The sequence below is a fragment of the Diceros bicornis genome, chromosome 13, assembly GCF_020826845.1.
Source record: "Diceros bicornis minor isolate mBicDic1 chromosome 13, mDicBic1.mat.cur, whole genome shotgun sequence".
NCBI lineage: Eukaryota > Metazoa > Chordata > Mammalia > Perissodactyla > Rhinocerotidae > Diceros > Diceros bicornis.
The window spans coordinates 13059325-13084277 of record NC_080752.1 but is presented as its reverse complement, the minus strand read 5'-3'; the positions used below and the strand labels follow the sequence as shown (position 1 = coordinate 13084277).

Below are 24953 nucleotides of genomic sequence, written 5' to 3'. Positions count from 1 at the left end.
GGTTAACTTAATCATCAATTATCTGCTTTGATCTATTAAATAAGAGAAAGAGAAGGAAGGAAGAGAAATTTGTAGGAGTTGTGTTATTATATGATGTGCTATTCTGTGCTGTGGTTATCCACTTAGGAGTCTCTCTCAAAATTTAGCCATCCATTGAGATAGTCTTTAAGACCATATCCCACAATGTTTTAGAACTGATAAATATCAGTTTATAATTGTTATTAAAACAAAACACAAAACAAGCAAGCAAACAAACCAAAAAAAAGAAACCTATAGGATAGGGGAAAAGGGCATATAGTCTCTCAAGAAATGTAGGCACTCCATGTTAAAAAATGGTTATTATATTCAGAGAATTGGTTCTTTTTATTAACAGGACAACTTATCCCCTGAATTCAGAAACTTAAAATTTTCATCATAGTTCTTGCCTATGATGTTTATCTATTTTATGATTATGATTTATGATGTTTATGATTATAAAGTCAAAAATAGTTTAATGAAGATTGACCTTTTGCAGTGTGACATCACAAGTTTTACAGTGAGCACTAAACTAACTTTCAAAAATTGAAGTTTAGTTATTTTAATACAAAGTATGTTACAACTAAATATAGAATACTTTTATGACTTGACCCTTAGAAGTAAAAAAAAAAAAAAAGTCTAGATGAAATTTAACCATTTATCGTGACCTCAATAATTACTATTTTTGTTGTTAATAGTAATAACAGGAACAATATCCATTTATCCTACTTTGTTCTAGGCACTTTGCTGGGCCTTTGTATGTTTTATCCCTAATCTTCCCATTAGTCAATCCTGAAGGGTAGATGTTATTATCCCGGTATTTACACATGAAGGAACTGAGGCTTAGAGTAGTTTAGTAACTTTTCCAACACTGCCCTGATAGGAAGTGGTGAAAAAGGGGATCCTGGCCCAGGTTTGACTCTAAAAGCTACCCCTTTCCATTATCCCATAGAGATTTCCTTATGAACCTTAAATCCCAGGTCCTTATTTTTCTTTTCCAAGCATAGTTCCCTAACTTTACTTACTATGAACATTCAGATATTTTCCTTAAAGAATCTATCTTGTCCACATAAGATTGCTCCCTTTGCCTTAAGCTCATCTTAGACCTGTCTCTCTTGGAATAACGATAACATTAGATAGCACTTAAAAAATACACTAGATACAAGGTGCTAGTCTTAGCATTATACATATAATAATATAACTCAGTTAATCTTCCTAACAACTCTATGAGGTAAAGGTTATTGTTTGCCCCATATTACACATGAGCAAACTGAGGCATATTCATATGACCTCATAATTAATCAGTGGCAGTGGTATCTGAATCCAAGTAGAGTAGAGTTCATGACCTTCCCACACCATATGCCTCTCATAGCAGAGGAAGATTGATGACAGGACGTCTGTGCAAGCCTATCCATCATCTGTGTTCTTCATCATGCTCTAATATTCACTGTGGAGCAACTCAACAATGAGCATGCCATTCATTGTGGCCATAATTCTGCTTTCCTGGAATGTGAGATAAAAGTGGACACTAGATCTTTCTGTAATTTACTGTGAAGTGTGACCACTGTGTGCACCATGTCTTCCAATTCTCTTTTCCTTTCTTTTAGTTTCATTGGTCTAGAAACAGTTGGCAAGTTCGATTATTCATAAGCTTTTAACATCTGAGAAGGAGAAGGTATCATCATTCTAGGCTTTTTCATCTCTAAAGCTCTTAGCCAAGGGTTTACTAATTGATCCGTAAAACTCCAGAAATGATATTAAATGTTATCATTTTAAACGTGGAAGATGCTATGGCTAGTTATTTAAAAACTTGTCCAAAGCGACAGAGATAGGATTAAAATGTGGAAGCTCCTTTACACTGAACATTAGAATATTGCCACTAGCCCAGTCTCACACTTTCAAATCAGATAATTGTATGTAGAAAGAGAGCACTGGATTTGGGGGTCAGAAAACCTTGTTTCTAGTCCAAGCTGAGTAAAATCATTGCTTTATCTGTGCTCTGTACCTCATCCCCTTCTGTATTTTCAGAACTATACATTATCAGTAATCTCCTCTTTAGTATTTTTACTAAAATATCATTGTACTAGATATTTTATCCACATTTAAACATGAAAAGCCTTTCATCTGAAAAGAAACACACATATACATACCGTAAAAACAAAGACAAAAAGTCTTCCTTGACTCTAGCTACTACTTTCTCTCCTCTTTGCAGCCAAAATTCAAAAGGAGTTATCGGTAGTTACCATTTTTTCTCTTCCATTATTCCTCAGCTTACACCACTCTGGCCTTAAACCTATTTCTCCAGAATAGCTTTTCTTCAGGTACCAATGACTGCCATGTTGCTAAACTAAGTAGGCCTTTCAATCCTCATTGTACTTGACTTCTTATCAGCATTAAAGAAAACTTTTTATTGAAATATGTTCGTTCAGAAAAGTGTACAAATCATAAATGTACAACTTGATGAATTCTCTTAAAGTAAATATGCTCATGTCACCAGCATCCAGATTAAGAAGGAACATTTCCAGCGTCCCAGAAGCCCCTCTCATACCCCTTTCATCCAAGACATAAGACCATAGATTAGTTTTGCCTGATTTTAAATATGTATAAATGGAATCATATAGTATGTACTATTTGTCTAGCTGCTTCCTTCTTTCCTGCCTGCCTTCCTTCCTTGCTTTCTTCCTTCCTTTTTTTCAACCTTAATTTATGAGATTGATCCATATTCTTAAATCCATTCATTATCATTGCTTTATAATATTCCATTATGTGGATATTCCACATTATTCACCTATTCTGCTGTTGATGGGGCAGGCATTTGGGTAGTTTCCACTGCTGGGCTATACTTCTCAGCAACATTTGACCCTTTTGAAAACTCGGCCTTCCTGAAATGCTCTTCCCATGGCTCCCAGGATACCACCCTCTCCCAGTTTTTTTCCCTGCCTTTGTGGTGCTCCTTTCCTTTCTGTCTTTTGGAAGCTCATGCTTCTCTACCCAGTCCCTAAGTATTGGAGTTCCTTAGGGCTCAGTTCCGTGTACTCTTTTTGTCTCACTTTGTATGTTCTCCCTAGGCATTCTCATCACATCTGTAGCTTAAATTATCACCCATGTTATGGTGATTAACATATTTATATTTCTAGCCCAGTTCTCCCACGTCAGTTCTAGAAGAGCCCTTCTTACCATGTCCACTTAGAGGTCCCAAAAGACCTTAAATTCAACATATCCAAATTGAATTGATGTTCTTCCCTGGCCATATTTGGTCCCCTTTCTAAAGTTACCTAATTCCATGAATGGCATCACCATCCATCCAGTTCCATAAGCCAGTTAGGAGTTACTCTTGATACTTCTCTTCCTTGCTGACCTTATCCAAATCATCAATTCCTGTCAATTTTAGGTCCTGTATATCTCTCATTCATTCACTTCTATCCATTTCCGCTGCCACCACCCTAGTATAAGCTACCAAATTCTTGAACCTGGACTATTGCAAAAGCCTCCAAACTGGACTCCCATATCCACTCTCACTTCCCTTCAATTCACTCTCCGTACTACATCAGGATAATCCTTTTTGAAAAAGATTAAATCTGCTCCAGTAATCTGTCTGTTTAAATCATCCCAAATAAATACCAAAATCCTTAACATAACCCACCAGGCCCTGCATAGTCTGACTTGTGCTTACTTCTTTAGTGTTGTCTTATGTTACGGTGCCTCTTGTTCTCTAGCTACACTGGTCTTCTGTCAGTTCTTCTAGTGTGCCATCATTGGACCTTTGCAAATGCTGTCCTCTCTACCTGGCACAGCCATCCTCCCCCTTGATCTCTCCTGTATAATTCTTACTCATTCTTCCAGCTCAACCATTTCTTCATGGAAGCCGTTCTTTCATTGCATTTACCACAGTTGTGATTTTATATTTTATGTAAGTGATTATTTCCCACTTTAAACTGTAAGTAAATTTTGTTGTGATATTGGAATTATGCAGACAAATGGGAAGAATTACTGTGATTTCAGTTCTCATCCTTTTGGTCTATTGGTCTGTCTCCCCTGTCGTTCTACCATTCCCGCCATAGTTCAGGTTCTCATCATTTTCTCCTGGGTTCCCTGTTTCAGGTCTCCCTCTCTTGCTTCCCCCAGTCTACCCTCCCTTCTGCAGTATAGTTAACTTTGTGAAATGCATTTGCATCATATTATTCCCTTGCTTTAAATCTCTCCATGGTATCCCATTGTCTTCAAGATAATGTCTAAGCTCCTTAATGGGGCATAAATGACCCTTCATGATCTGACCTATGCCTCTGCTTCTACCTGTGTCCCTCATCAGTTTACACCTTACCTGCCCTCTAACAACACTAAACTAATTGTTTCTTAGATGTATTACCTTTTTTCTTGCCATTTTGCTATTGCTTATATCATTTCCTTCTCTTCTAAGATGCTTGCAATCCTCCTGGCCTACTCCTTAATCATATCAGCCTTTTAAGATTCAGCTGGTACTCCTTTGTGACATTTTTCCCTGAAGTCTTCAGGCAAAGTTAAACATTTCCTCTTGTGCTCCCAAAGCATCTATTAGGGAACTTACCACATTGGTAAAATTAGTGGTTTATACTTCTTATGTACAGGTACACTTTACTGTTTGTAAACCCCTCAAAAGCACAGATTCTGTTCTATTTATCCCTCTATCCACAGACACATAGCAGGTACTTGATATTTATTGACGGGGTGATTAGAGAAGAGTGACCAGGAGAAATGAGGAATGGTCAGACTTTAAAGTGTGAAAAGATATGTGCGTTCAAATTCATATTGTATATTGAATTCCTTCTATTATTGTTGTTAAGACTAGGTCAGCTGCAGGATCCTGGTGCTGTATAGAGGGAGGAGTTACAATGCGTTTGACTTTGGCTAATTAGGGTTCTTATTGTGTCCTCAAGATCAGCTTAACAGTCAGATGTTTTTATTGCACATCTGGGTACTATATGACACTTGAGTTTTACTTTGAGGTCTTATAAGGCACCCAAGGTGAGTACATATGAAAAGTTAAAGATATGATAATGCTGATGTTATATAGTGCATAGGATGAGCCTAGTAAATGTTGAAAGAATAAAACCATTGATCTGCTTTTCAGTTTTAAACTCATTTCATGTGGACTAACTCATTTTTCTTTCATAATCTTTTTAATCTGGCAGAAGAGTTGTTGTTTTGTCTCTTACAAATAAAGAAACTGAGGTTCAGAGAGGTAAATGACTTTGGGAAGAACACTAGAAAGTTGTGGAGTCTGGACTAGAACCTCATTCTTCTGACTTGTCTACCAGAATGTCTCCCTGTAACCACATGGCCTTTCTGGTTGGCTACACCAGCACAATGCCATTTATGCTTTGATCTGTGAGAAATTTTTTAACCTGGGCCAAAATTTCTGAAAATTTCCACACTACAGTCAAAGGGAACATTTTCCCTCAAATGCCATAATTAAAATAAATGAATATAATCTAGCAAAGTCTTCAAGTGCTCTTTACTTGTTTTGAGGTAGTTCAAGCTTGGTACATCTGTTGAGCTAGTTCATGCTTGAGGATCTGAGGAGATGAAACTCAATACAGGTAAGGTTCACTATAGTTGGGAGAGGTGAGAGCAGTAGGGTCGTGGTGAGAAGCAGAAGGAGAAGATGATATTAATGAGCCTAGGGTGTGGAAACTAGGGTACAGTATGGAGTTACCAAGTCTGTGATGATGAAGGAGAGAACTAGATCCTAAAAGAGGATTTGGGGAACAAGGATAGAGTCTAGAAGAAACTCCAGGTTGCCTCCCAATTGTGCCCAGTTGTGATTACCACTGCTCCCGGATATATACAGATATATTACCGTCAAAGGTTTCCAAGGAGAGCCAGGTTCCCCTCTCCTCATAGTATCCCCAAGGACATCCCACTCTAGTAGAGAGTCAATTCTAGAGTCAGTTATTGCCGCTTGCCCCGTAAGTTGCCTGTATGTGTCCAAAATGGCAGCCTACTGATTCTTTAGCTTCAAGGAACTACCCTTGGTGAATGCCTCCTGAGTTGGCAAAGCAAGAGGATGCTTTCATTATCCTCCTTTCCTAGCAGACTTCACACAAGACTGACCATAGTATGGTATCTTTTTCTCCCAGGCGGTAACTGAGTAAAGGTTTTAGTGTTAGGAAATTGGAGAAGATCATGTTGAGTAATGTTATTTTGGCTCTGTCAAATAGATTTGAATGTCACTTTAGCTGGGGAGGAGTTCATATGACATCATTTAGGAGGCTCTTGAATTAAGTGCTGGTGAAATTTGTGAGTATCTTGAATGACAGAGTGTGGAAAAAGAGTGTGGTACTTTGAAGCCTAATAGGCCCAGCTTATAGTCGCCCCTCTGTAACTTGCCACCTGTTTGACCTTGGGCAAGTCATATAAGTCCTCTGAACTTTGGTTTCCTTAGCAGACAAATGAGTTATATTAGAAAATATGCATGTGACCTTGTAATAGAAGATCATAAAGTAGCTTTAGATAGATTTACTTATTTTGTTAAGCCTGTGTTTCCTCATCTGTCAGGTGGGAATATTAGCACCTTTAGGATTAAATTAGTTAATTAATATGGATTGCCTGGCTAAATAAAAGTTAGTTTCTTTCACATGGGTGAACAGATATAGATTCTGGCATTGGAACAACTTGAATTAGAATTAAATTTCAACCCCACCAGGAGCAAATAGTCTCTCAGGACTTCTGTTTCCTGAAACAGGGGTAATAATACCTACCTCGTAGAGCCTTTGTATTAATGGGGAGTGGGGAGATGAATTTAAAGTGTTTGGCATGTAGTAGGTGCTCAATAAATATTGGAATCCTCTCCCTTTCTCTCCACTATCTTCCCTACCCCAAACCCCAAAGTTTTCCCCTAACTCTAAAATTCTCTAATTCTGTACAATTCTAATACGGAAGTCTTTAGCAAATGAAATGGATCAACTAAAAATTGGTAAATTTCAAATAAAATACAACTCCTGAATGACAACCGTACTGGTGTTCTTTAAAAAAATAAAGGGTTCCTTAATTCTCAGATCATTTCTTGGTCTCATTTTGCTGAGAGAGCTCCAGAGTTTTTATTTTGTTTTGTTTTTGAAGGAATATTTGCAACATTGTTACTGTACATTAATCAAAATAATGTTGTATAAAATGATTTATTCCTAGCCCCCGGAAAAAATTTTTCCCTTTTTAAAAATGTTTTGTTATACTCACATTCAAGTTTCTCCCTTTTTTTTACCTGTAGTACTTTTCAGTAAATTTATTCAGCTCAAAGTTACAGGTTCATTAGTTTTTTGAAAAATAGGACTTATAATTAGTACACGAAAATGATTACTGCCTCTTTTGGAGAGTTAACACTTTAGCACAGCTTTCATTTTACAGTAATTTTTTTGGCATTGGCATAAATAAGTGCTGCAGGTATGAATCTGCCCACAGAAGACATGCTTGACTCAGCATTATTTTATCATGTCAAAATATTTTTAAAGGATTATTGAATTTGAGGGTTTTCCTATTTTTTTAATACAAAAGATTATTCTTGGTGTGTGTGTGTGTATTACATACAAGAACCAGTGAACCAATAAGTAAACATATACACATGTATTTAGAGGGATTACTTACTTACTTGTTCTTGTTTTTACCTGAGTATGAGTCCTAAAAATATAATAATAAAATAATGCTGGTGTATTATTATTCTTATGTGAGACATTATTTAAAATATATTAGAATTTTTTTATGTATAGTATATATTACTTGATAGTTTCTACACCAATTTGAAAAAAATGTTTTTATTAGCAACATAGTGCATCCTCATGAATTTGAGAGCTGTCATATCTTACAAAGTAGATTTGAAATGACATTTGAATTACTCTAATTTTCATGAAGTCCTCAGAGATGAAACATATTGGAATGCAAAGATAATTATACAGAAACACTAAATATGAAACGAAACTAGTGTGCCTTTATCGAAAAATGAAAATGTATAAGTTCAAATTATGTTGATGTTGAATTTGAGTGTTCTGTATTTTGCTTATTTTGACGGGTGGTTTCAAGTCATCAGTGACTACTGAATTAAATTAACCGGCTATCTTATGTCAGAATCTTTTTAAGCCTTATACTTTTCACTCAGACCCAGAGGTCACTCGAACAGTACTCTGATGATAGTTTTTAGTATTTCTTATCTCACTTTGGAGTGGTTTCCAGGCTTTTTTTTTTTTTTCTGGGTAAACTATGTTTTTCTCTAGAAAATTACAAGTATCTTTCATATTTAATCTTGGCAAGGAAATATCCATTTAAATTAAAGCAGTAGGCATTTATTATGTGGCTGGCCTAACAAAGCAACCTGCTGAGCCCTGTGAGGGCTAAAAATGAGAATATAAGACCCCGGCTCTGTCCTCAAGGACCTGAGGGTTCATGACGTAAACACAGACACAGGCAAAGTGAAAAGAACCACAAACCAAGAATTCTAGAGGTTCACAATAAGGGTATGGGACTTGAGCAGGAGAACAATCACTTGGCTGGGATGGGCCAGGCATGGATTAACCAGAAAGGTGAAATTCTTTGTTCTAGTTTCTAAATAGCACCCATTTATGCTGCTGTGCCTAACTTGGTGTAGTTAATGCAGACTCTATTTTCCAAGAGGAAAAGCCCTGACAAGATGCCCAGCAGCACTATGCCGAGACCATGTGCCGAGACCAAAACTCTTAGCGTGTCCATCTGAGTTTTGCCAAGGAGTTAGATGCTGCTGGAAAAATATCCAGAGCTCCTATGTTTGCTGTCCAAAGAGTTCCACAGTGTTGTAGGATAAATGGCATTCCACTATTGACTAGACATGTGCCAAACGGCTGGTTGGTACTCTCTATGCATACAAAGCAGTCTTGAGAAGTATCCTTGCATATTTGAAGGTCCTCTGATTATGATGAGCTGAAGTCACCGCTGGTTAATAGTAGCTGTCTAAAACAATGACGATTTTCCACTAACAGAACCTCCTTATCAAACTTAAAATGAGGAGCCAGCATGAGGTAAAAGCACCTTTCTAACCAAAGATTTTGTCTTGATGCTCTGTGAATATGTTGTGATTATAGAATAAGACAAAGGGCTTGTTTTGATAAGATCCTGGATTCTTGTAATCAATATTTCCTGTGTTGACTTTATATGCTTTTGTTAATAAATGACTTGCTAAATGTTAGAAAAATGAAGAAAAATATCTTGAGAATTTTTTTTTTTTTTTTTTGCATAAGACCCCCCTTCTGTATTTTGGCTTGAGAAAAATTCTGCATTTCTAATGCACCATTTGTCTATATGATGGTTTTAAAATTTGTGGAACGGTTATGATACTGAAATTATGTTGCCATACCAAAATTATCGTGGATTTACCACCAATGGATGTGATTTCCTGCAAATAAGCAATTAATTTCTTCTTTTGAATTCCTGCTCAGTGTCATTATTTTGTCCTTTGCTTTTCGTGAGTGTTTAATACTTCTAGATTTTGTTTCAGGGCTAGTCTCCACAAGCTCTGGTTTGCATCCTTCAGCCAGTTTGTTGATGTGTGTGGGGGCAGGGAGACAGAGTGGGGAGAGAGAGAGAGAGAACGTTGAACTCCTTTAACTCTGACCAGGTAATGGACACTGGGCATTTGTGAATCAAATCATGCACGTTGTGGCAAATACAGATCCATGCACTGTTGCTTTTTTAGTGCATATTAGCATTGATTATGATGTGGACATATTTATTTGCCAGACTTTCCAGATCTTCATCTAAATAACAGCAGCAAACAGTGAAGTATCCAGAGTTTAGCAATCATCATTTGGTGTTTCCTTGAGTTCAAATTGCAGTAAAAATGGAGTAAAAGATCATTTTATTTATTTTTTAAATCCCCTGTCAGAAGAGAGTAATTAACTCAAGATCCACAATTAGCCTCACAGCAGTCCATATTAACCACCTCCAACCATCCCAGGTCTTTCAGAGGTGGCATAATTCTGAGATTATTTTGCACTGGAAACAGAGAGGCTTATAATAACTAGCTTGAAACACATTTAAGAGTGTGAGGTTTTTCCTTTTTCTTTTTGTGTTAATGTCTGTCCTTTATAATGATAATTTTCTGGTTTGCAAATGGAAAAAAGACAAATGTTAGGAGAGAATGCTTCCTTTCTACCTAGTTATAAATCTGTGTCTTTCCTTTAGTAAATCTAGAAGTACCTGCTTTGCTTTAGCTGGAGATTTCATTATTAAATTAGTTATGTGACACAAAAGAATTAACAAAATGAATAAAATATTCAAGCTTGGGAGAGAATCATGAAGAGAACTTAGAGAAAACTCATCACCATTGCCTGCTGGTAAAGTATAATTGTTGGCTCTTCCTTGTTTACCCTTTTGGTTTGGTTTTGTTTTAAAGGAAATGTTCAGTTGCAGAGCATTCCTGCATAATTTAGATATGGCACAAAGCTCGACCCTGGGAGCCTTGTCTGCAGCTCTCTGAATGTTTTTTTATGCAACCTGCCTGCTTTTACAGGTTTAAATTACATTCTGTGACACTGTTTTTGTGGTTGAATTAGAAACTTTTTTTTTTTTTTTTTTTAGTTAAACCTGTGATAAGTAATTGTCACAGTTAGCGCCCTGGTACAATGCTAATTTGAAGTGACATGTCCATACTGGCCCTCCGTAACATGAAGAAGCCTAACAGGTGTGAGGGGTGTGGCTTCCCGTGGGCTGTGTTGAACTTCTAACCAGAGAAAAATAGCAGAAAATGTGAAATGAACCTTGAATAAAGCTGTCAGCAGTAATTATCTCAGCAACACTTTGTGGGGAGATAAAATAAGCACTGATGCTTTTATAACCTGAACGCACTGCACCCAAGATGGATTTTTCACCCATTTAACATAAACTGCTGAATACCTTTCAAGAGATATTTTCATAGAGCCTAACTAAACGATAACAACAATAGCAATTATCATCAAATATAAATTGTTGGAAGGCATGCATTTGTTTTTAACAAATGGTTTCTTTTTGGTATTTGTTTAAGTAGTTTTGGTAACAGCAAATTTTTTTTCCATGCTTCTTGTTTTGGAAAGCCATTATCGGGTGAAATCTATTCCCCAGAGTTATGTAGCAAGTAGTATATGGAAAATTGTATTATCTTCTGGAAAAGGATACTTTCGCAATTAGAAAAATGCTTGAAAGTTTGATTTTCATTATTTTGAGAGGTGTTCAGTGTGTTGGACTGGCCCATATGAAATAGGATAATGTATGTGAATGAGCTGAATGGACTGCAAGTCTTCATATCAGCGCTGCTGCATACACTTCCTTGGAGAGATATAAAAGCACTGTACTTCTTGAGAGGAGTAGGACCCAATCTGTTCTCCAAGCACCATTCATTGTCATTCTCGTTGACAGCAATATTTTTAAAGTATACTTTAATTTACTTAGAAAAGAATTCAGATGACATGATGACTATGTTTGCCTGACCTGAGAAGTATAGAAAAGTTAAAGTGCGGTTTTTCTTTACAAATTTTCAGGCTATAGAAGCTTACTGTGTTAAAAAACAGATGAGATTTTGCTATGTAAATTGCTCTCTCTATTTCTTTCATTGCCTTTCTATGCCTTAAAATAGAGTTATGATTTCAGGTAATCTAATGACATTTAGAGACTCCTAAAATTTTTTCATAATTCAACTTTACCGTGTTCTTGCACCCAATAAATCAGAGGCTTAACAAGCTAGCCAGATTGGCTCACATTTAAAGTGGAAGGGATGTCATTACAAAAAAAACTAAGAGTCAACATTTGTTAATCCTGACTCTGTTCTATTTATTAGCTCTGCGATCTTGGGTGAAAATATGAGCCTCATTTTTCTTTTCTGTGGAATGGAACTGTGGCAAACTATGCCAGGTGCATTCTCCCTAAGAGGATAACAATTAGGTGTAGCATAATAAAATAGAGCTAACATGGTCTACACTTCACTCACAAACCTATAGCCTAGAAAACCATTAACTTCATCAAATCAGAAACTGTTCGCCATTGGCTGTATCCCTAGCACTCAGCTGAGTTCTTGGCACAGAGTGGATGCTGAGTAAAGATTAGTTAAGTGAATGAATAATAGCATTTTGCACTCTACTTAAAACAAGTTCAGTGTTATCTGTTTGTCTATTCCCCAGAGTTATGTAGCAAAATCCCTACAATCAGCCGTATACACACACGTATATATGTAAACTCTAATCCTCACAACAATCTTTTGACTTAGAAACTTTGCAGAGGAGGGAATTGAGGCACTGAGAAGATAGGAGAATTGTCCAAAATGATACAGCTATTAGCTGGCAGACCCAGGATTTCGAACACTGGCAGTATGGCTTTGAAGTCCGAGTTCATAATCAGTCTGCTTATATACCTCTCCAAGGAAGCATAATGACACCTGATTACCAAAGAAATTGCCTTACAGTGACACATGGTTTTCCAGAGACTTCCTTGTCACAGGTGCAAATGATTCAGGAGACATGGGTATGAGATTCCTTCCCTATTCGATGGGATACTCCTTCTCCCCTTCACCTTCTAGAACAGCAAGTCCCCTGACCCATTGCACCATTGAAGCAGTGTTGCTGCCTTTCTTGAGACTGCCTCTTCCCCAGTGCCAGAAATGTCATACAGGGTTATGGCTTGGGCAGACTTCCACAAATGTAGGAAGACAGAGTTTTGATCCCTAGATATTTGGCTTTCCCCTCAGTTGGGTCCAGTTCCTGGGCCAGGCTTTAGTCCCTTTAACCCAGACCCTGACCTACCCATGTTAAGTCCTCTGTCTCTAAAATCCCCACTGCCTCCTTCTACCCAACTCCCACTTGGGATTCCAGTCCTCCCCTCAGGAACTAGCTAACTAAAAGATGTTTATTTCTGGAAGATTTGTCCAAGTGTTACTAGGTATGATTGACTGAGAAAAGACACCAGATATTTTAGAGAACAGAGAAAATTTTGAGGTTGGGGAGGTTATAGAAGGCTTTCAGGAGGAGATCGAGCTGAGTTTTGAAGAAGTGCTTTCACTTACTTTTCTCATATGATCCTAACATGCCTATGAAGTGGACAGGTGGGAAAAAATGGGAAGGGAAACCGAGCCAAGAGTAACGGCAGGAGGAAGAGCCTAGGAGTAGGCAAGTGCAAGCCATATTTTTGGATCAGTGAGCAAACAAACCCGTGTACAGTATAAAAAGTATTATTACAGGATAATAGCTAGAAAGGTGGGCCGGGTCTGGCCTTGAAAAATTTGTTCAGAGTGAAGAAAAGACTTTGGAAATCACCTAGCCCAGTTTTTTTTCATTTTACAAGTGATAAAACTAAGGGAAGAGAGTTGATCAAGGTCACACAATGAATACAAGGCAGATTTAGGATTTTAACCCAGTTCATTTTCTCTATGTACAGTGTTTTTTCCGTGTATTAGCCCACCGATATTTTTATACACATGGAATCATATCACAGGCAGCATTGATGGGAGAAAGTCATAAAAGGGCACTGTGCAGCCTTAAGACGTAAAAGAACAATACTTGCTTTGCTTTAATGGTGGCGACGGAAGAGAAGTAGCTTACAGGCTGGTTAAATGTATTTAAGCTGGAAATTCTCAGTAAGCTTAACTGGTCCCCCAGAGTCACTGCAGCAGATAGGAATACCCCTTTCCTGTGCCCCCAATAGCATGTTTTCCTGTCTCTCAATCTTGGTTAATTTTATCTCATAGGAATTAAGTGGGAAACCTGTAGCAAGTTCCACTCTTGGATATCACTTATAATATATCCTTTTAAAAATCTCAGTCATAAGCAGATAGTGAATGTCAGAGGTGGGCTCCTAGATGCACTCAGAGCCCAAATATATACAACCAGACTCTCCACTGGGTGGCACTTAGAAGAATGTCGTACAAGCTCTTGAGAAGAGATAAGAAACACCTAAATAAACTTACTTTGTTCACCGAGGAAGAAAATATTTTATGAAATATTGGTCAACATTTTCTGGATATCTTTGGTGGAGAAGATTAAGTAATATGTTTGGTTGTTCTGTGTATGTTTCAGAACACATACTAATTAAGTTAAATGTAGTTGACATAAGGTGTTATGAAACATTTAACTTATACCAATAAGTTGTCTGCATCTAAGTACCTGACATATAATAGAAACTTAATAAATGTTTATTGAATGATTAAGTTATAGACTCTGAGTAACTGGATGGTTAATATAACTTATTCAGCAACTAGCTCTAAATTATGAAGTGATTATGGGGAAGAAGGGCAAGGTTAAGGAAATCTGCACATACTTCAGATTACTTGTTCCCCCTCACCAGTCTGTGGATTAGAAGCAATATATTTAATATATTCATTCCCTCTTCTGCCCTCCACCAGAGGGTGCTCATAAGCAATTAAATGACATAAAGCAGTAGAGACAGGAACTGAGAAACAAGTGCCATTTTAATTCACAGCATGGATTATTGGCCTCTGTGCAAAAGAGTTGACTTGAAAACAGAACTCTTGATTCAACTGAAGTAGTTTCTTTGGTTTAAAGTTGCCTCGCAAATAACAACTTGTTTGCTTGCCTGAGCTAGTATCTTTATACAGGTTAAATCTGACCATTCTCGCTAAATAGATGTGAGAGAGACTATGCCACTGGGCAGCGTTAGGCTGGCCTAATAGCGCTGTATTTCTTATATAACTTAATGCTCTTTAAAAGTACTCTAGTAGTCTGAAATACTTCAGAAGTTCTTCTAGTGTACTCACTAGAATTAATAAATAATAAAATCCAAGAATGTTGTTATTATCTATATATTTAGTTTATAAAAGTACATCTGTTTAGAAGTGTTGCTAATTCTGTTGCAGTGGGCAACTCTTTATCTCCCTATGATGTAATCTGGTTTTAGGGACTGAGATGCGGCAGAAGATTAAAAAAAAAAACTTTTGTGTTGAGCAACCTTTTTTTGATAGAAAGAGCTGAAGATGATGTTAGACCAGTGCAGGGAAGCATGAAGGTGGGCAAGTGTAATGTAGAAAAGTAGCATCAGGGGAGCCAGCCTGGTGGCATAGTGGTTAAGTTCACACACTCTGCTTCGGCGGCCCAGGTGTGGACTTACACACCGCTCATCAAGCCGTGCTGTGGCAGAGTCCTACATACAAAAAATAGAGGAAGAATGGCACAGGTGTTAGCTCAGTGACAATCTTCCTCAAGCAAAAAGAGGAAGATTGGCTGGTCTTCCTCACCAAAAAAAAAAAAAAGGTAGCATTGAGTGATTCTCCTTGTTTTCAAGAATTCCAGCAGGTTAAAAGAAACAAAACAAACAAACAAACAAAAAACAAGTCAGGAGCATTTTAAATTATTTTCATATTTATTTCCCCAAATTTTTTTTTAGAAATATGAGATAATTAAACCAAGATAGTTACTAGTATTTTGCAACTATCATGTCTTTGAAGAACATAGTTAAGGTTATCTAGTAGAAAGACCTAGGTTAAGAGTCAGAGAACATGCTTGTGTTATCATTAAGCAGCTGTGTGACTTAGGACAAGCAACTTTACCTCTCTGTCGCAGTTTCTCCCTCTGTTAAATGGCAGGATTAGACTAGATCTTCTTGTGAGGAGAAACTGCCTTTCATGTGAAATCTGTTGGGAATGGTGGGGCTGCTGATAGAAGTTTAAGAGTAGCTTGCTGATAGGCTTCTCTCCGGAGATTCTCCTTACTAGCTTGGAATGTAGCAGGGGGTACCTGAGGGGGAGGGTATGGCAGCAGCACTTAAACTCAGCTAAGGCTTCAAGATCAGTGATCTTCTGGTTAGATACCAGCAACTGATGAATTCTAAAGACCCGTCCAACTCTAATATCTTATGAATCTAAAATGAAGCCATCTATACCAGCTATGCTTGTTTCTTCCAGCTCTGCTTGCTTGCATGATAACATTCTTATTTATGTGCATAGCAAAAAGCCTCAGAATTTGTTACTGTTGGTGTTTATTGCCTTAAACCTTACCAGCTTGCCAAATCCATTGAGGACAATAACACAGCAAGGCCAGGCGGAAAAAACAGTTTTTGAGCTATTTACACAGGAGTTTTGTAAATAATTGATCTTGACCTGCACATCTCTTATAGTGTTCCAATGGTTCCAGAATATTATTAGTCACTTCCTTTTTAACAGTGTGCTTTTTTATGAGGTGACTAAACTGCTATTTAACCCTGCTACAAGAATGTGGCAGTGGGCTAGTCCAGACAAGTGAATGTGCACTTAGTAACTAACATTCTTAATAAGCTTGCTTCAACCTGCCACAAATTAAAGCTCTGTGACTTTTCTAGCACATAAGTGATTAAAAAAAAAAAAAAAGCTTGGATTGTGAATAAGTAAGCTTTTTTGATTTGCACTCTGGTTGGCAGTAAATGAAACTTCAGCCTCATGATTTAGTTTGGCTTAAAACTACCCTAATAATCTGTCTAGCTGAACAGTGAGCATTTGAAAATTTTAAAGGGGTGATCCAGCAGTCATCTTCAAGGCTCCTTACTCGTAAAAGGCTTTTTTTATCAGTCAGAAATGTGATGTAGTTGAAAACTCCATATCTTTGGGAGTCAAATCTGGTTTGCCACTTAGTAGTTGATTGATCTTAGACAAGTTATTCTATCTCTGTAAGGTTGTTTAGTGATCTATGCAATCATGATTATCTTTAATCTGCAGGATTGTCATGTATGATAGACGTATATTATGTTAAACACTTAATATATAGTGCCTGACAAATTTTTTTTTTAAAGATTTTATTTATTTATTTATTTTCCCCCCAGAAGCCCCAGTAGATAGTTGTAAGTCATAGCTGCACATCCTTCTAGTTGCTGTATGTGGGACACGGCCTCAGCATGGCCGGAGAAGCGGTGCGTCAGTGTGTGCCCGGGATCCGAACCTGGGCCGCCAGCAGCAGAGCACGCTCACTCAACCACTAAGCCACGGGGCCGGCCCCGTGCCTGACAAATTAATGGTGTCCCGGAGTAGCTGTTTTAATTAAGCCAAAGAAAGTAATTATTGTTTATCAGACCTTAGGACAACAAATAGTAGGGCCTTAATAGTTGTTTGAATTATTTTTAAATGGCTCTGAGATAAAACTGCCAGAGTGTGAGTTTTGGCTCACTACTGAGTACCTGTGTGACCTTGGGCAAGCTTCTTAATCTATGTAAGCCTTAACTATCCTCCCCTTTAAAATGGGGATTATAGTAATACCTATCTGGCAGGGTTATTTGTGAGAATTAAGTGGGGTAAGGCATATAAAACACTTTGCATAATACCATTACATAGTAAAATCTCCATAATAGCAATTATTATTAAAATATTTTAAAAACTACTGAGTGGTTTTATGGGTATTTGTATACATATTTCAAAACTTATCAAATTGTATACACTTCAAAATATGTGTAGCCTCAATTAAGCAATACTCAGTGATATGTGTGTGTGTGTGCATACCTTCTTTGTATTGTGATGATTATATTCAATGTTGGTGCCCAGTAGCATTTCTAAACCTGGATGGAATTAATTACACTGATGCCTTGTCAAGATGATGACAAGCTTGAAATGTGGTTTAAAAAAAAACTTTCTTATATTAATTTTCTTTTTGAAAACACCAGGGAATTGTATTTTACAAGCTGATTTTTAAAAGATACACGTAGTAAAGCTATAGTTTCAGAATTGTTAGGTTGTGTTACTAAGTATATCACATGCAGGGCAAGGATCCTGCAGGTGACTGAACTGAATCTTCTTAGTGACATATTAAGATCACAGTCCATTAGAGCTGGAAGGGATCTGTAATGTGGGTTACTCCCACATCTTACAAAAGGGAATATTAAGGCTCCTGATGACTAGCCCAGGGTCTCATAACTCATTCTTCTAAATTCCAATCCAATAGTCTTAAAATGTCTTAGTCTCTATCATTAACAATGAGGAAGTATGCAGGCTCCAAGTATGTATTTGGGAGAGGACTAAAATTTGGCAACAAAATAAAAAATACTTTCAAGCACTGATTCATATTTTTAAAGAAGGCGTTATTAAGAAGGGCCTGATAAACACTCTGAGGGCCAAGCTTAAAATAATAATTCTGTGTTACGGATTTGTCAGAGATAGCTAGTCATCAGTTATAATGGTTTAGGAGTTATCTTTTTATTTTTTTATTTTTTTTTATTTTTTAATTTTTTGTTTATTGCAGTAACATTGGTTTATAACATTGTAAAAATTTCAGGTGTACATCATTGTACTTCTGTTTCTGCATGGACTACATCATGTTCACCACCAAAATACTAATTACAACCCATCACCACACACATGTACCGAATTATCCCTTTCACCCTCCTCCCTCCCCCCTTCCCCTAGGAGTTATCTTTTGTACATTGTCTTAATATTTCATTTTAATTTGTTTATAAGGAAAACTTTGTATACTTTCTTAATTATATAAAGGGAAACATTGAGAAGATTCTAAAACTTCACAAAAGAATGTGCTTTTTGGGCTTCTCAGTTGTTTCAAATAATTGCCATTATTATTTATGAAAATTAGTTTCACGTGTACCCATTGCATAGCTCGGCAAGTCACAACTTTCTGGTCTCAGTACAACCTTTTGTGCTCTTAAAAAAAAATCATCAAAGACCCCAAAGAGCTTTTGATTGTATGGATTATATCTATTGATATTTGTTATATGCAAAATTAATATTGAGTAAAAATTGTTTATTTAAGATAATAATAAATCCATTACATGTTAATATAACTAGCATTTGTTATGAAAGTTAATTGTATTTTCCAAAAAATAAAATTACTGAGTAGAGTGACATTTTACACTTTTGCAGGTCTACTTAATGTCTGGCTTAATAGAAGACAACTGGATTCTCATATCTTCTCCATTCAGCCTGTTGTTATATATTGTTTCAGTTGAAGTATATGAAGAAAATCTGGCCTCACACAGATCTGTTGTTGGAAAAGGGAGGAATATTTTAGTCTTTTCAGATAATTGTGGATATTCTTCTTTGATACAAAACCAGAACTTGATGAGTGATAGTTTTCTAAAGGTTAGTTTCAGTGTGGAATCTAGAGCCATATCAATGTACTTTTTGTGCTTTGTTACAGTAAAATCCATTGCTCTGTCTTGCACTTTGAATAGATCTTTTACTCTTGCACAATTTTATAACATCATGCATTCATTGTTCATTTGGAGAGTATTGGTCCTCTGAGTTGCACAGATTTTCTAATGTTGACAGATTTTATTATATGATATCAAAAAGTCACATCTGTTAATATCACCACTGACCTGATTAGAAAAGTTTTTAAGCATTGGGAAGCTGTTGAGCTCGTGATGGCTGATAGTTTTCCAAAATTTTAATTTTTACTTAAAACTCAGATTTTGTCATTGGCATTAATATTGTCAGACTTGTTTCTTGAAGTAACAGGCTTGCTTCATTCATTTTGGAGGAAAATCCCGTCAGATACTTAAATCCGAATAACCATAGTTTGTCGGCCAGTCGTTTAGGTAATAATAGTGTCCCACAAAAAAAGTAGCTGGTTCAGCACAAAACTCAGACAATTACACAAGTGTGTTTTTTCCTCAACACAACCATCATACTCGGCTGTATAGCGGGAGTGCTTTATGCATACTTCCCATTTGTCACATAGAATATTAAAAGATAAGTACTCAAGAGTCAAGTTTAATTAAAAGTAATGATTTTTACTGATTCAACAGGGACATTCTTAAGTGAAACTAGCATTTTAGCAGTGAGAACATGGCTCTGGAGACTTCAGCACAGTAAGGTACCACTACCTTGATTTGTGCTAAGGTAGCCACAGTTTCTCCCCCTGTTGCTTTTTCACCATCAGTATAGAAACACAGTGAAAAAGTCAAAAACCATCTAAGTATTATTATGAAAATTATTTTGGCCTTGTGGAACCCCTAAAAGGATCTCAAGCACCCTATGTCTGTAGACCACACTTTGAGAATCATTAGCATACGAAAAATACTAAGAAAACACTAAAGAAAAATACTAAATACCTTCTATAAGAAGAAAAGGAAAAACTTCAAATAGACTTTAAGAGTATTCACTAACTGGTGGAATATCTACTGTTTGGCAAATGTATTCACCTTTAAGCAATCCTCACAGAAAGCCTGTTAGGAAAGGTAATATGTGTTTTTATAGAAGAAGAAACTGAAGTTTGAGATTAAAAACTCAAACTTGATTGGAGATTGATTGGAGTAAATAATAGAACAGTGACTAGCAGAAGTGAATTTGAAGTCAGGACACTCTGACTCTGAAAGTCCTTGCTTTCAAGAGAATCAGAAGACAAGCCAAGAAGATTAAAATGTGGAGCAGCAGGAACTCGGACTTACTGCTGGTGGGAGTGCAAATGGTACAGCCATTTTGGAAGACAGTTTGGTGGTTTCTTAAAAAACTGAACATACTCTTACCGTATGATCTAGCATTTGCACTCCTTGGTATTTACCCAAAGGAGTTGAAAACTTATGTCCGCACAAAAACCTATACACAAATGTTTATAGCACCTGTATTCATAATTGGCAAAACTTGGAAGCAACCAAGATGTCCTTCAGTAGGTGAATGGATAAATAAACTGTCGTACATCAAGGCAATGCAGTATCATTCAGCACTAAAAGGAAATGAGCTTTCAAGCCATGACAAGACATAGATGAACTTTAAATGCCTATTTAAGGCATTTAAAGGCAATTTGAAAAGGCTACATACTGTATGATTCCAACTAGATGACATTCTGGAAAAGGCAAAACTATGGAGACAATAAAAAGATCAGTGGTTGCCAGGGTTGGGGGGGAGGGAGAGATAAACAGGCAGAGCACAGAGGATTTTTAGGGCAGTGAAAATACTCTGTATGATATTATAATGATAGATAAATGTCATTATACCTTTTTCAAAACACATAAAATGTACACCACCAGGAGTGAACCTTAATGTAAACTGTGGACTTTGGATAATGATGATGTGTCAATGTAGGTTCATCCTTGGTAAAAAAAAAAAAATGCATCATTCAGGGGCCGGCCCGGTGGCGTAGCAATTAAGTTCCCGTGCTCTGCTTCTGCAGCCCAGGGTTCACGGGATCGGAACCCCGGGCGCGGACTGACGCACTGCTTGTCAAGCCATGCAGCGTCCCATATAAAGTAGAGGAAGATGGACACAGATTAGCTCAAGGCTAATCTTCCTCAGCGAGAAGAGGAGGATTGTCATTGGATGTTAGCTCAGGGCTGATCTTCCTCACCAAAAAAAAAAATGCACCATTCTGGTGAGTGATGTTGATAATGGCAGAAACTATGCATGTAGGGGCCGGGGCAGGGAGTATAGGGGAAATCTCTGTATTTTCCTCTCAATTTTGTTGTAAACCTAAAATTACTCTTAATCAAGTCTTAATATGTATAACAAACTCCTATGACATTCAACAACATAACCCATTATATGTATATAATAGGATTAATTGTAGGATCAATTTGCCAGTGAAATTTTAGGCATGAAAATTCCACTCTTTCCCCCAACTTCTACCCATTCCCAAGCATCCAGAAGATTATACCCCAAGATGTGCGGCATTTGTTTAAGGGTATAGAATTAAATAATAAAATAAAGAAATCTTGAATTTGTAAACCTATTTTGAATCTCTGCATCTGTGATGTAAGTCAGAGAATTACAGTCTAACATGGCCAGAAAAAAAACTGAATAAAGCCTTGAAACATATTTTGAAAATGAGTCACAGTTCTTCATTGTATTAGGTCAAAGCAATCTTGTGATTGAAAGATTACCATTATGTATAGGTTAATTAACTAATGTAATATATGTAAATCTAAATTTTTAAAGCTAACCATCTTCAACTGTGAAGTCAAACAAACCTTCAGTCCTAAACTTTTTCTTTTTCCAATTTCTTGCAAAATAAATAGCACAATGATAATAGTATTGCTCCTTTATGATTACATAACCATTTGGTTTCACATACGTTATGTCATAGGATCTTCATACCAACTCTGTGAGGGAGATAGAACAGACTGTATTACCCTATTATGTAAATTAAGGACAGATTGTATTACACCATTTTGTAAGTAAGAAAACTGAAGTACAGAAATTCTAAATGATTTTGCTCATAGTCTTTGGGCAATTGAGTGATTGAGCCAGCCTGGATGTAGCCTTTTGACTTCACATCTTCTATGTAAATTTAGGTTATTAGCAAACAGTTACTTTATTATTATTATTGTTATTATTATTATTTTTGTGAGGAAGATCAGCCCTGAGCTAACATCCCTGCTAATCCTCCTCTTTTTGCTGAGGAAGACCGGCTCTGAGCTAACATCTATTGCCAATCCTCCTCTTTTTTTTTTTCCCCAAAGCCCAAGTAGATAGTTGTATGTCACAGTTGCACATCCTTCTGGTTGCTGTACGTGGGACGCGGCCTCAGCATGGCCGGAGAAGCCGTGTGTCTATGCGCGCCCAGGATTGGAACCCGGGTCGCTGGTAGTGGAGCGTGCGCACTTAACCGCTAAGCCACCGGGCCGGCCCGCAAACAGTTATTTTAGCCCTAACTTCTTGAAATCACTCTCTGAGTAACTACGATCCCTTCCAAGGGGTCCCCAGCCCTACAGAGACTACCTAGTGGAGAGATAACCCCATCTTCACTCACTCGTATTCCTTTTCTGTACCTGTTCCTATGTGCATCTTTTCTCTCCCCAACTGGTATATATGTTCTCTTAGGACAGACACTATGCCTTATATTTAATCAATGCTGGGCACATAGTAACTCAGAAATTCCTGACCTTTGAATTTCCTCAGTGCATTGTGATTAGTAGGATCTGAAATAGGATCGTGCCGGGGCCCACTTGGTCAGCTGTAGACTAAGAAGAAAGTCCTGGCCATTCTACTCTTATCTTCAGGAATTTTTAGTACCTACAGGGAAGGTTAATGTTGATAACTGTGGAGACAAGCCCATCGAGGAGCCAGCCCATTTGTATTACCATGTACTTGTAGTGAGCACTTTCCTCCAGTTCCTCCTAAAATATGTCCTCTTTTAACTTACACATGACTGGGCTGTATGCAAAAGTAGTCACAGTGAAAGTTAATTATAACATTTCTCTTCTCCAGGTCCTAAAAATAATGATCATTGGAATGATAAGAGCTCTTATGCCTATTTCAGTATAGTTTCAAAGCCCGCTTTTACTTACCGTATCACATTTAACTCTTTCAGAAGTCCATTAAGGTGATTAGAGCAGAGTTTACTCACTTCAATTAATGAACGAGGATACTCTGGCTTAGGATAGAGAAATGACTTTTCCAAGATCAGGAGGCTAGGCAGTACTTGAATCAAGATTTTTCTGGCTCCTGGTTCAAGTTTCTTTCCATTACACTACACTGCTTCTGATTGTCAGTGACATTTACCATCATTACTATTTCATTACCAGAGGATTTCAGGGTGGGGCAAGAGGACTTTTTTCAAATGAAAAATATTGTGAAGGTCACGTGCCTTGAAATTTAGCCTGTACTTATCCAACTTAGCTTTGCTTTTATTCGTAGCGAAATGAAGTAAATTGAGCTAATTGTGACAATTATGTTGATAAATATTATTAAATAGAAATGACAGAATCGATGCAATTTTGCTTTTATTTATTTATTTTTTTATTAATCAGGTCTTCTAGCATTTGTACAGTACAATGCCAAAACATGTAGATGCAAAAACAAACAAAAACCTTTAAAAAGACTAAAGGAAAAATAACAATAATCAAACACATAAGATTTTTATTGGTATAATCTATATGACAGCACACACCTCACATGATTAAAAATACCTGGATATTTATGTGACATTTGCATTTTCCATTCCAAAATTTATCTTCAGATAATTAGCCTGATTATAACACATGTTCAAATTGTAGTTATGACCAATCTACTATTGTGTCTTTGGCTGGTCCCAATGAAGTTAGAGATATTTGGGTTTCCTCATATGTCAGTTTAATTCACACATCCTCAAAAGTTACCAATGGATGTTTTCAGTGTGTTAGTGGATACCCTATTTTATTTCTAATAATAATAAAAGAAACTGCACTTTATATCATCATTACATTAAATACACATGTGTCATTTCATGACCACCAAAAATAACACCCTCTTTTGGCTATTTAATATTGTTTTAATTCTTTTATATAGACAAAAGTGACATGCACTCATATTTGCCCAAATTTAATTTCAACCTCAAAATAGTTATTTAATATCTGACCCACTATAAACTTCAGTAGAAGCAAATATATGTTGCTCTCACTGTTTTGGCTAAACTAGACGGATTCTTTGGGTAGTGTTTTAGATCATAATGGTAATAAATCAGTAAACTGAGTGTGTGCCAGGTACTGTGCTAGGTGCTTTACATACAGTATAGATTCATAAGCTATAATAATGATCTGAAATTGTGGATTAATATTCATTAAAACATAATTGACATTGTTACCATGTGTGGATCCTTTCTTTTTTTTTTTTTTTTTTTGGTGAGAAAGATTGGCCCTGAGCTAACATCTGTTGCCAGTTCCTCTATTTTGTGTGTGGGACGATGCCACAGCATGGCTTGATGAGCGGTGCGTAGGTCCACACCTGGGATCTGAACCCGCAAACCCCAGACCGCCAAAGTGGAGCAAGTGAACGTAACCACTATGTCACTGGGCCGGCCCCTGGAAACTTTATTTTTAAATTTTAACTTTATTTATTTTAAACTTTAACTTTATTTTGCCTTCAGCAAACAGTCTTCTAAGTACCCTGCAAAAAAGATTTATAGATACTGCCCTGGGAATTAGGAAATGGAGGTATTATTCTGCTAATCAGAAAAGTAACAGACATGCTGGGGAGGGAGGTAATATATATGATTAGCTTTATTTTAGGCTTATTACAGTTTCCTGGAGCCCCAGTCTATTGTCTAACGAAAAACAGCCTTGGCTATTGTAACATTCCGTTG

General features: G+C 36.9%; 1 protein-coding gene across 4 annotated transcripts in view; it reads left to right on the top strand.

Annotated features, from left to right (window-relative positions):
• FAF1 (Fas associated factor 1) overlaps positions 1-24953 on the top strand; it is a 493835-nt gene that overhangs the window by 321507 nt on the left and 147375 nt on the right. For 3 of the 4 annotated variants that reach the window (XM_058552367.1, XM_058552370.1, XM_058552368.1), the window contains one exon: positions 18818-19036. The exons of the other annotated variant lie outside the window; for it this stretch is intronic. In XM_058552367.1, coding sequence (XP_058408350.1) covers positions 18818-19036 — 219 coding nt within the window. The remainder of the gene's footprint in view (positions 1-18817; positions 19037-24953) is intronic. 4 annotated transcript variants of the gene reach the window in all.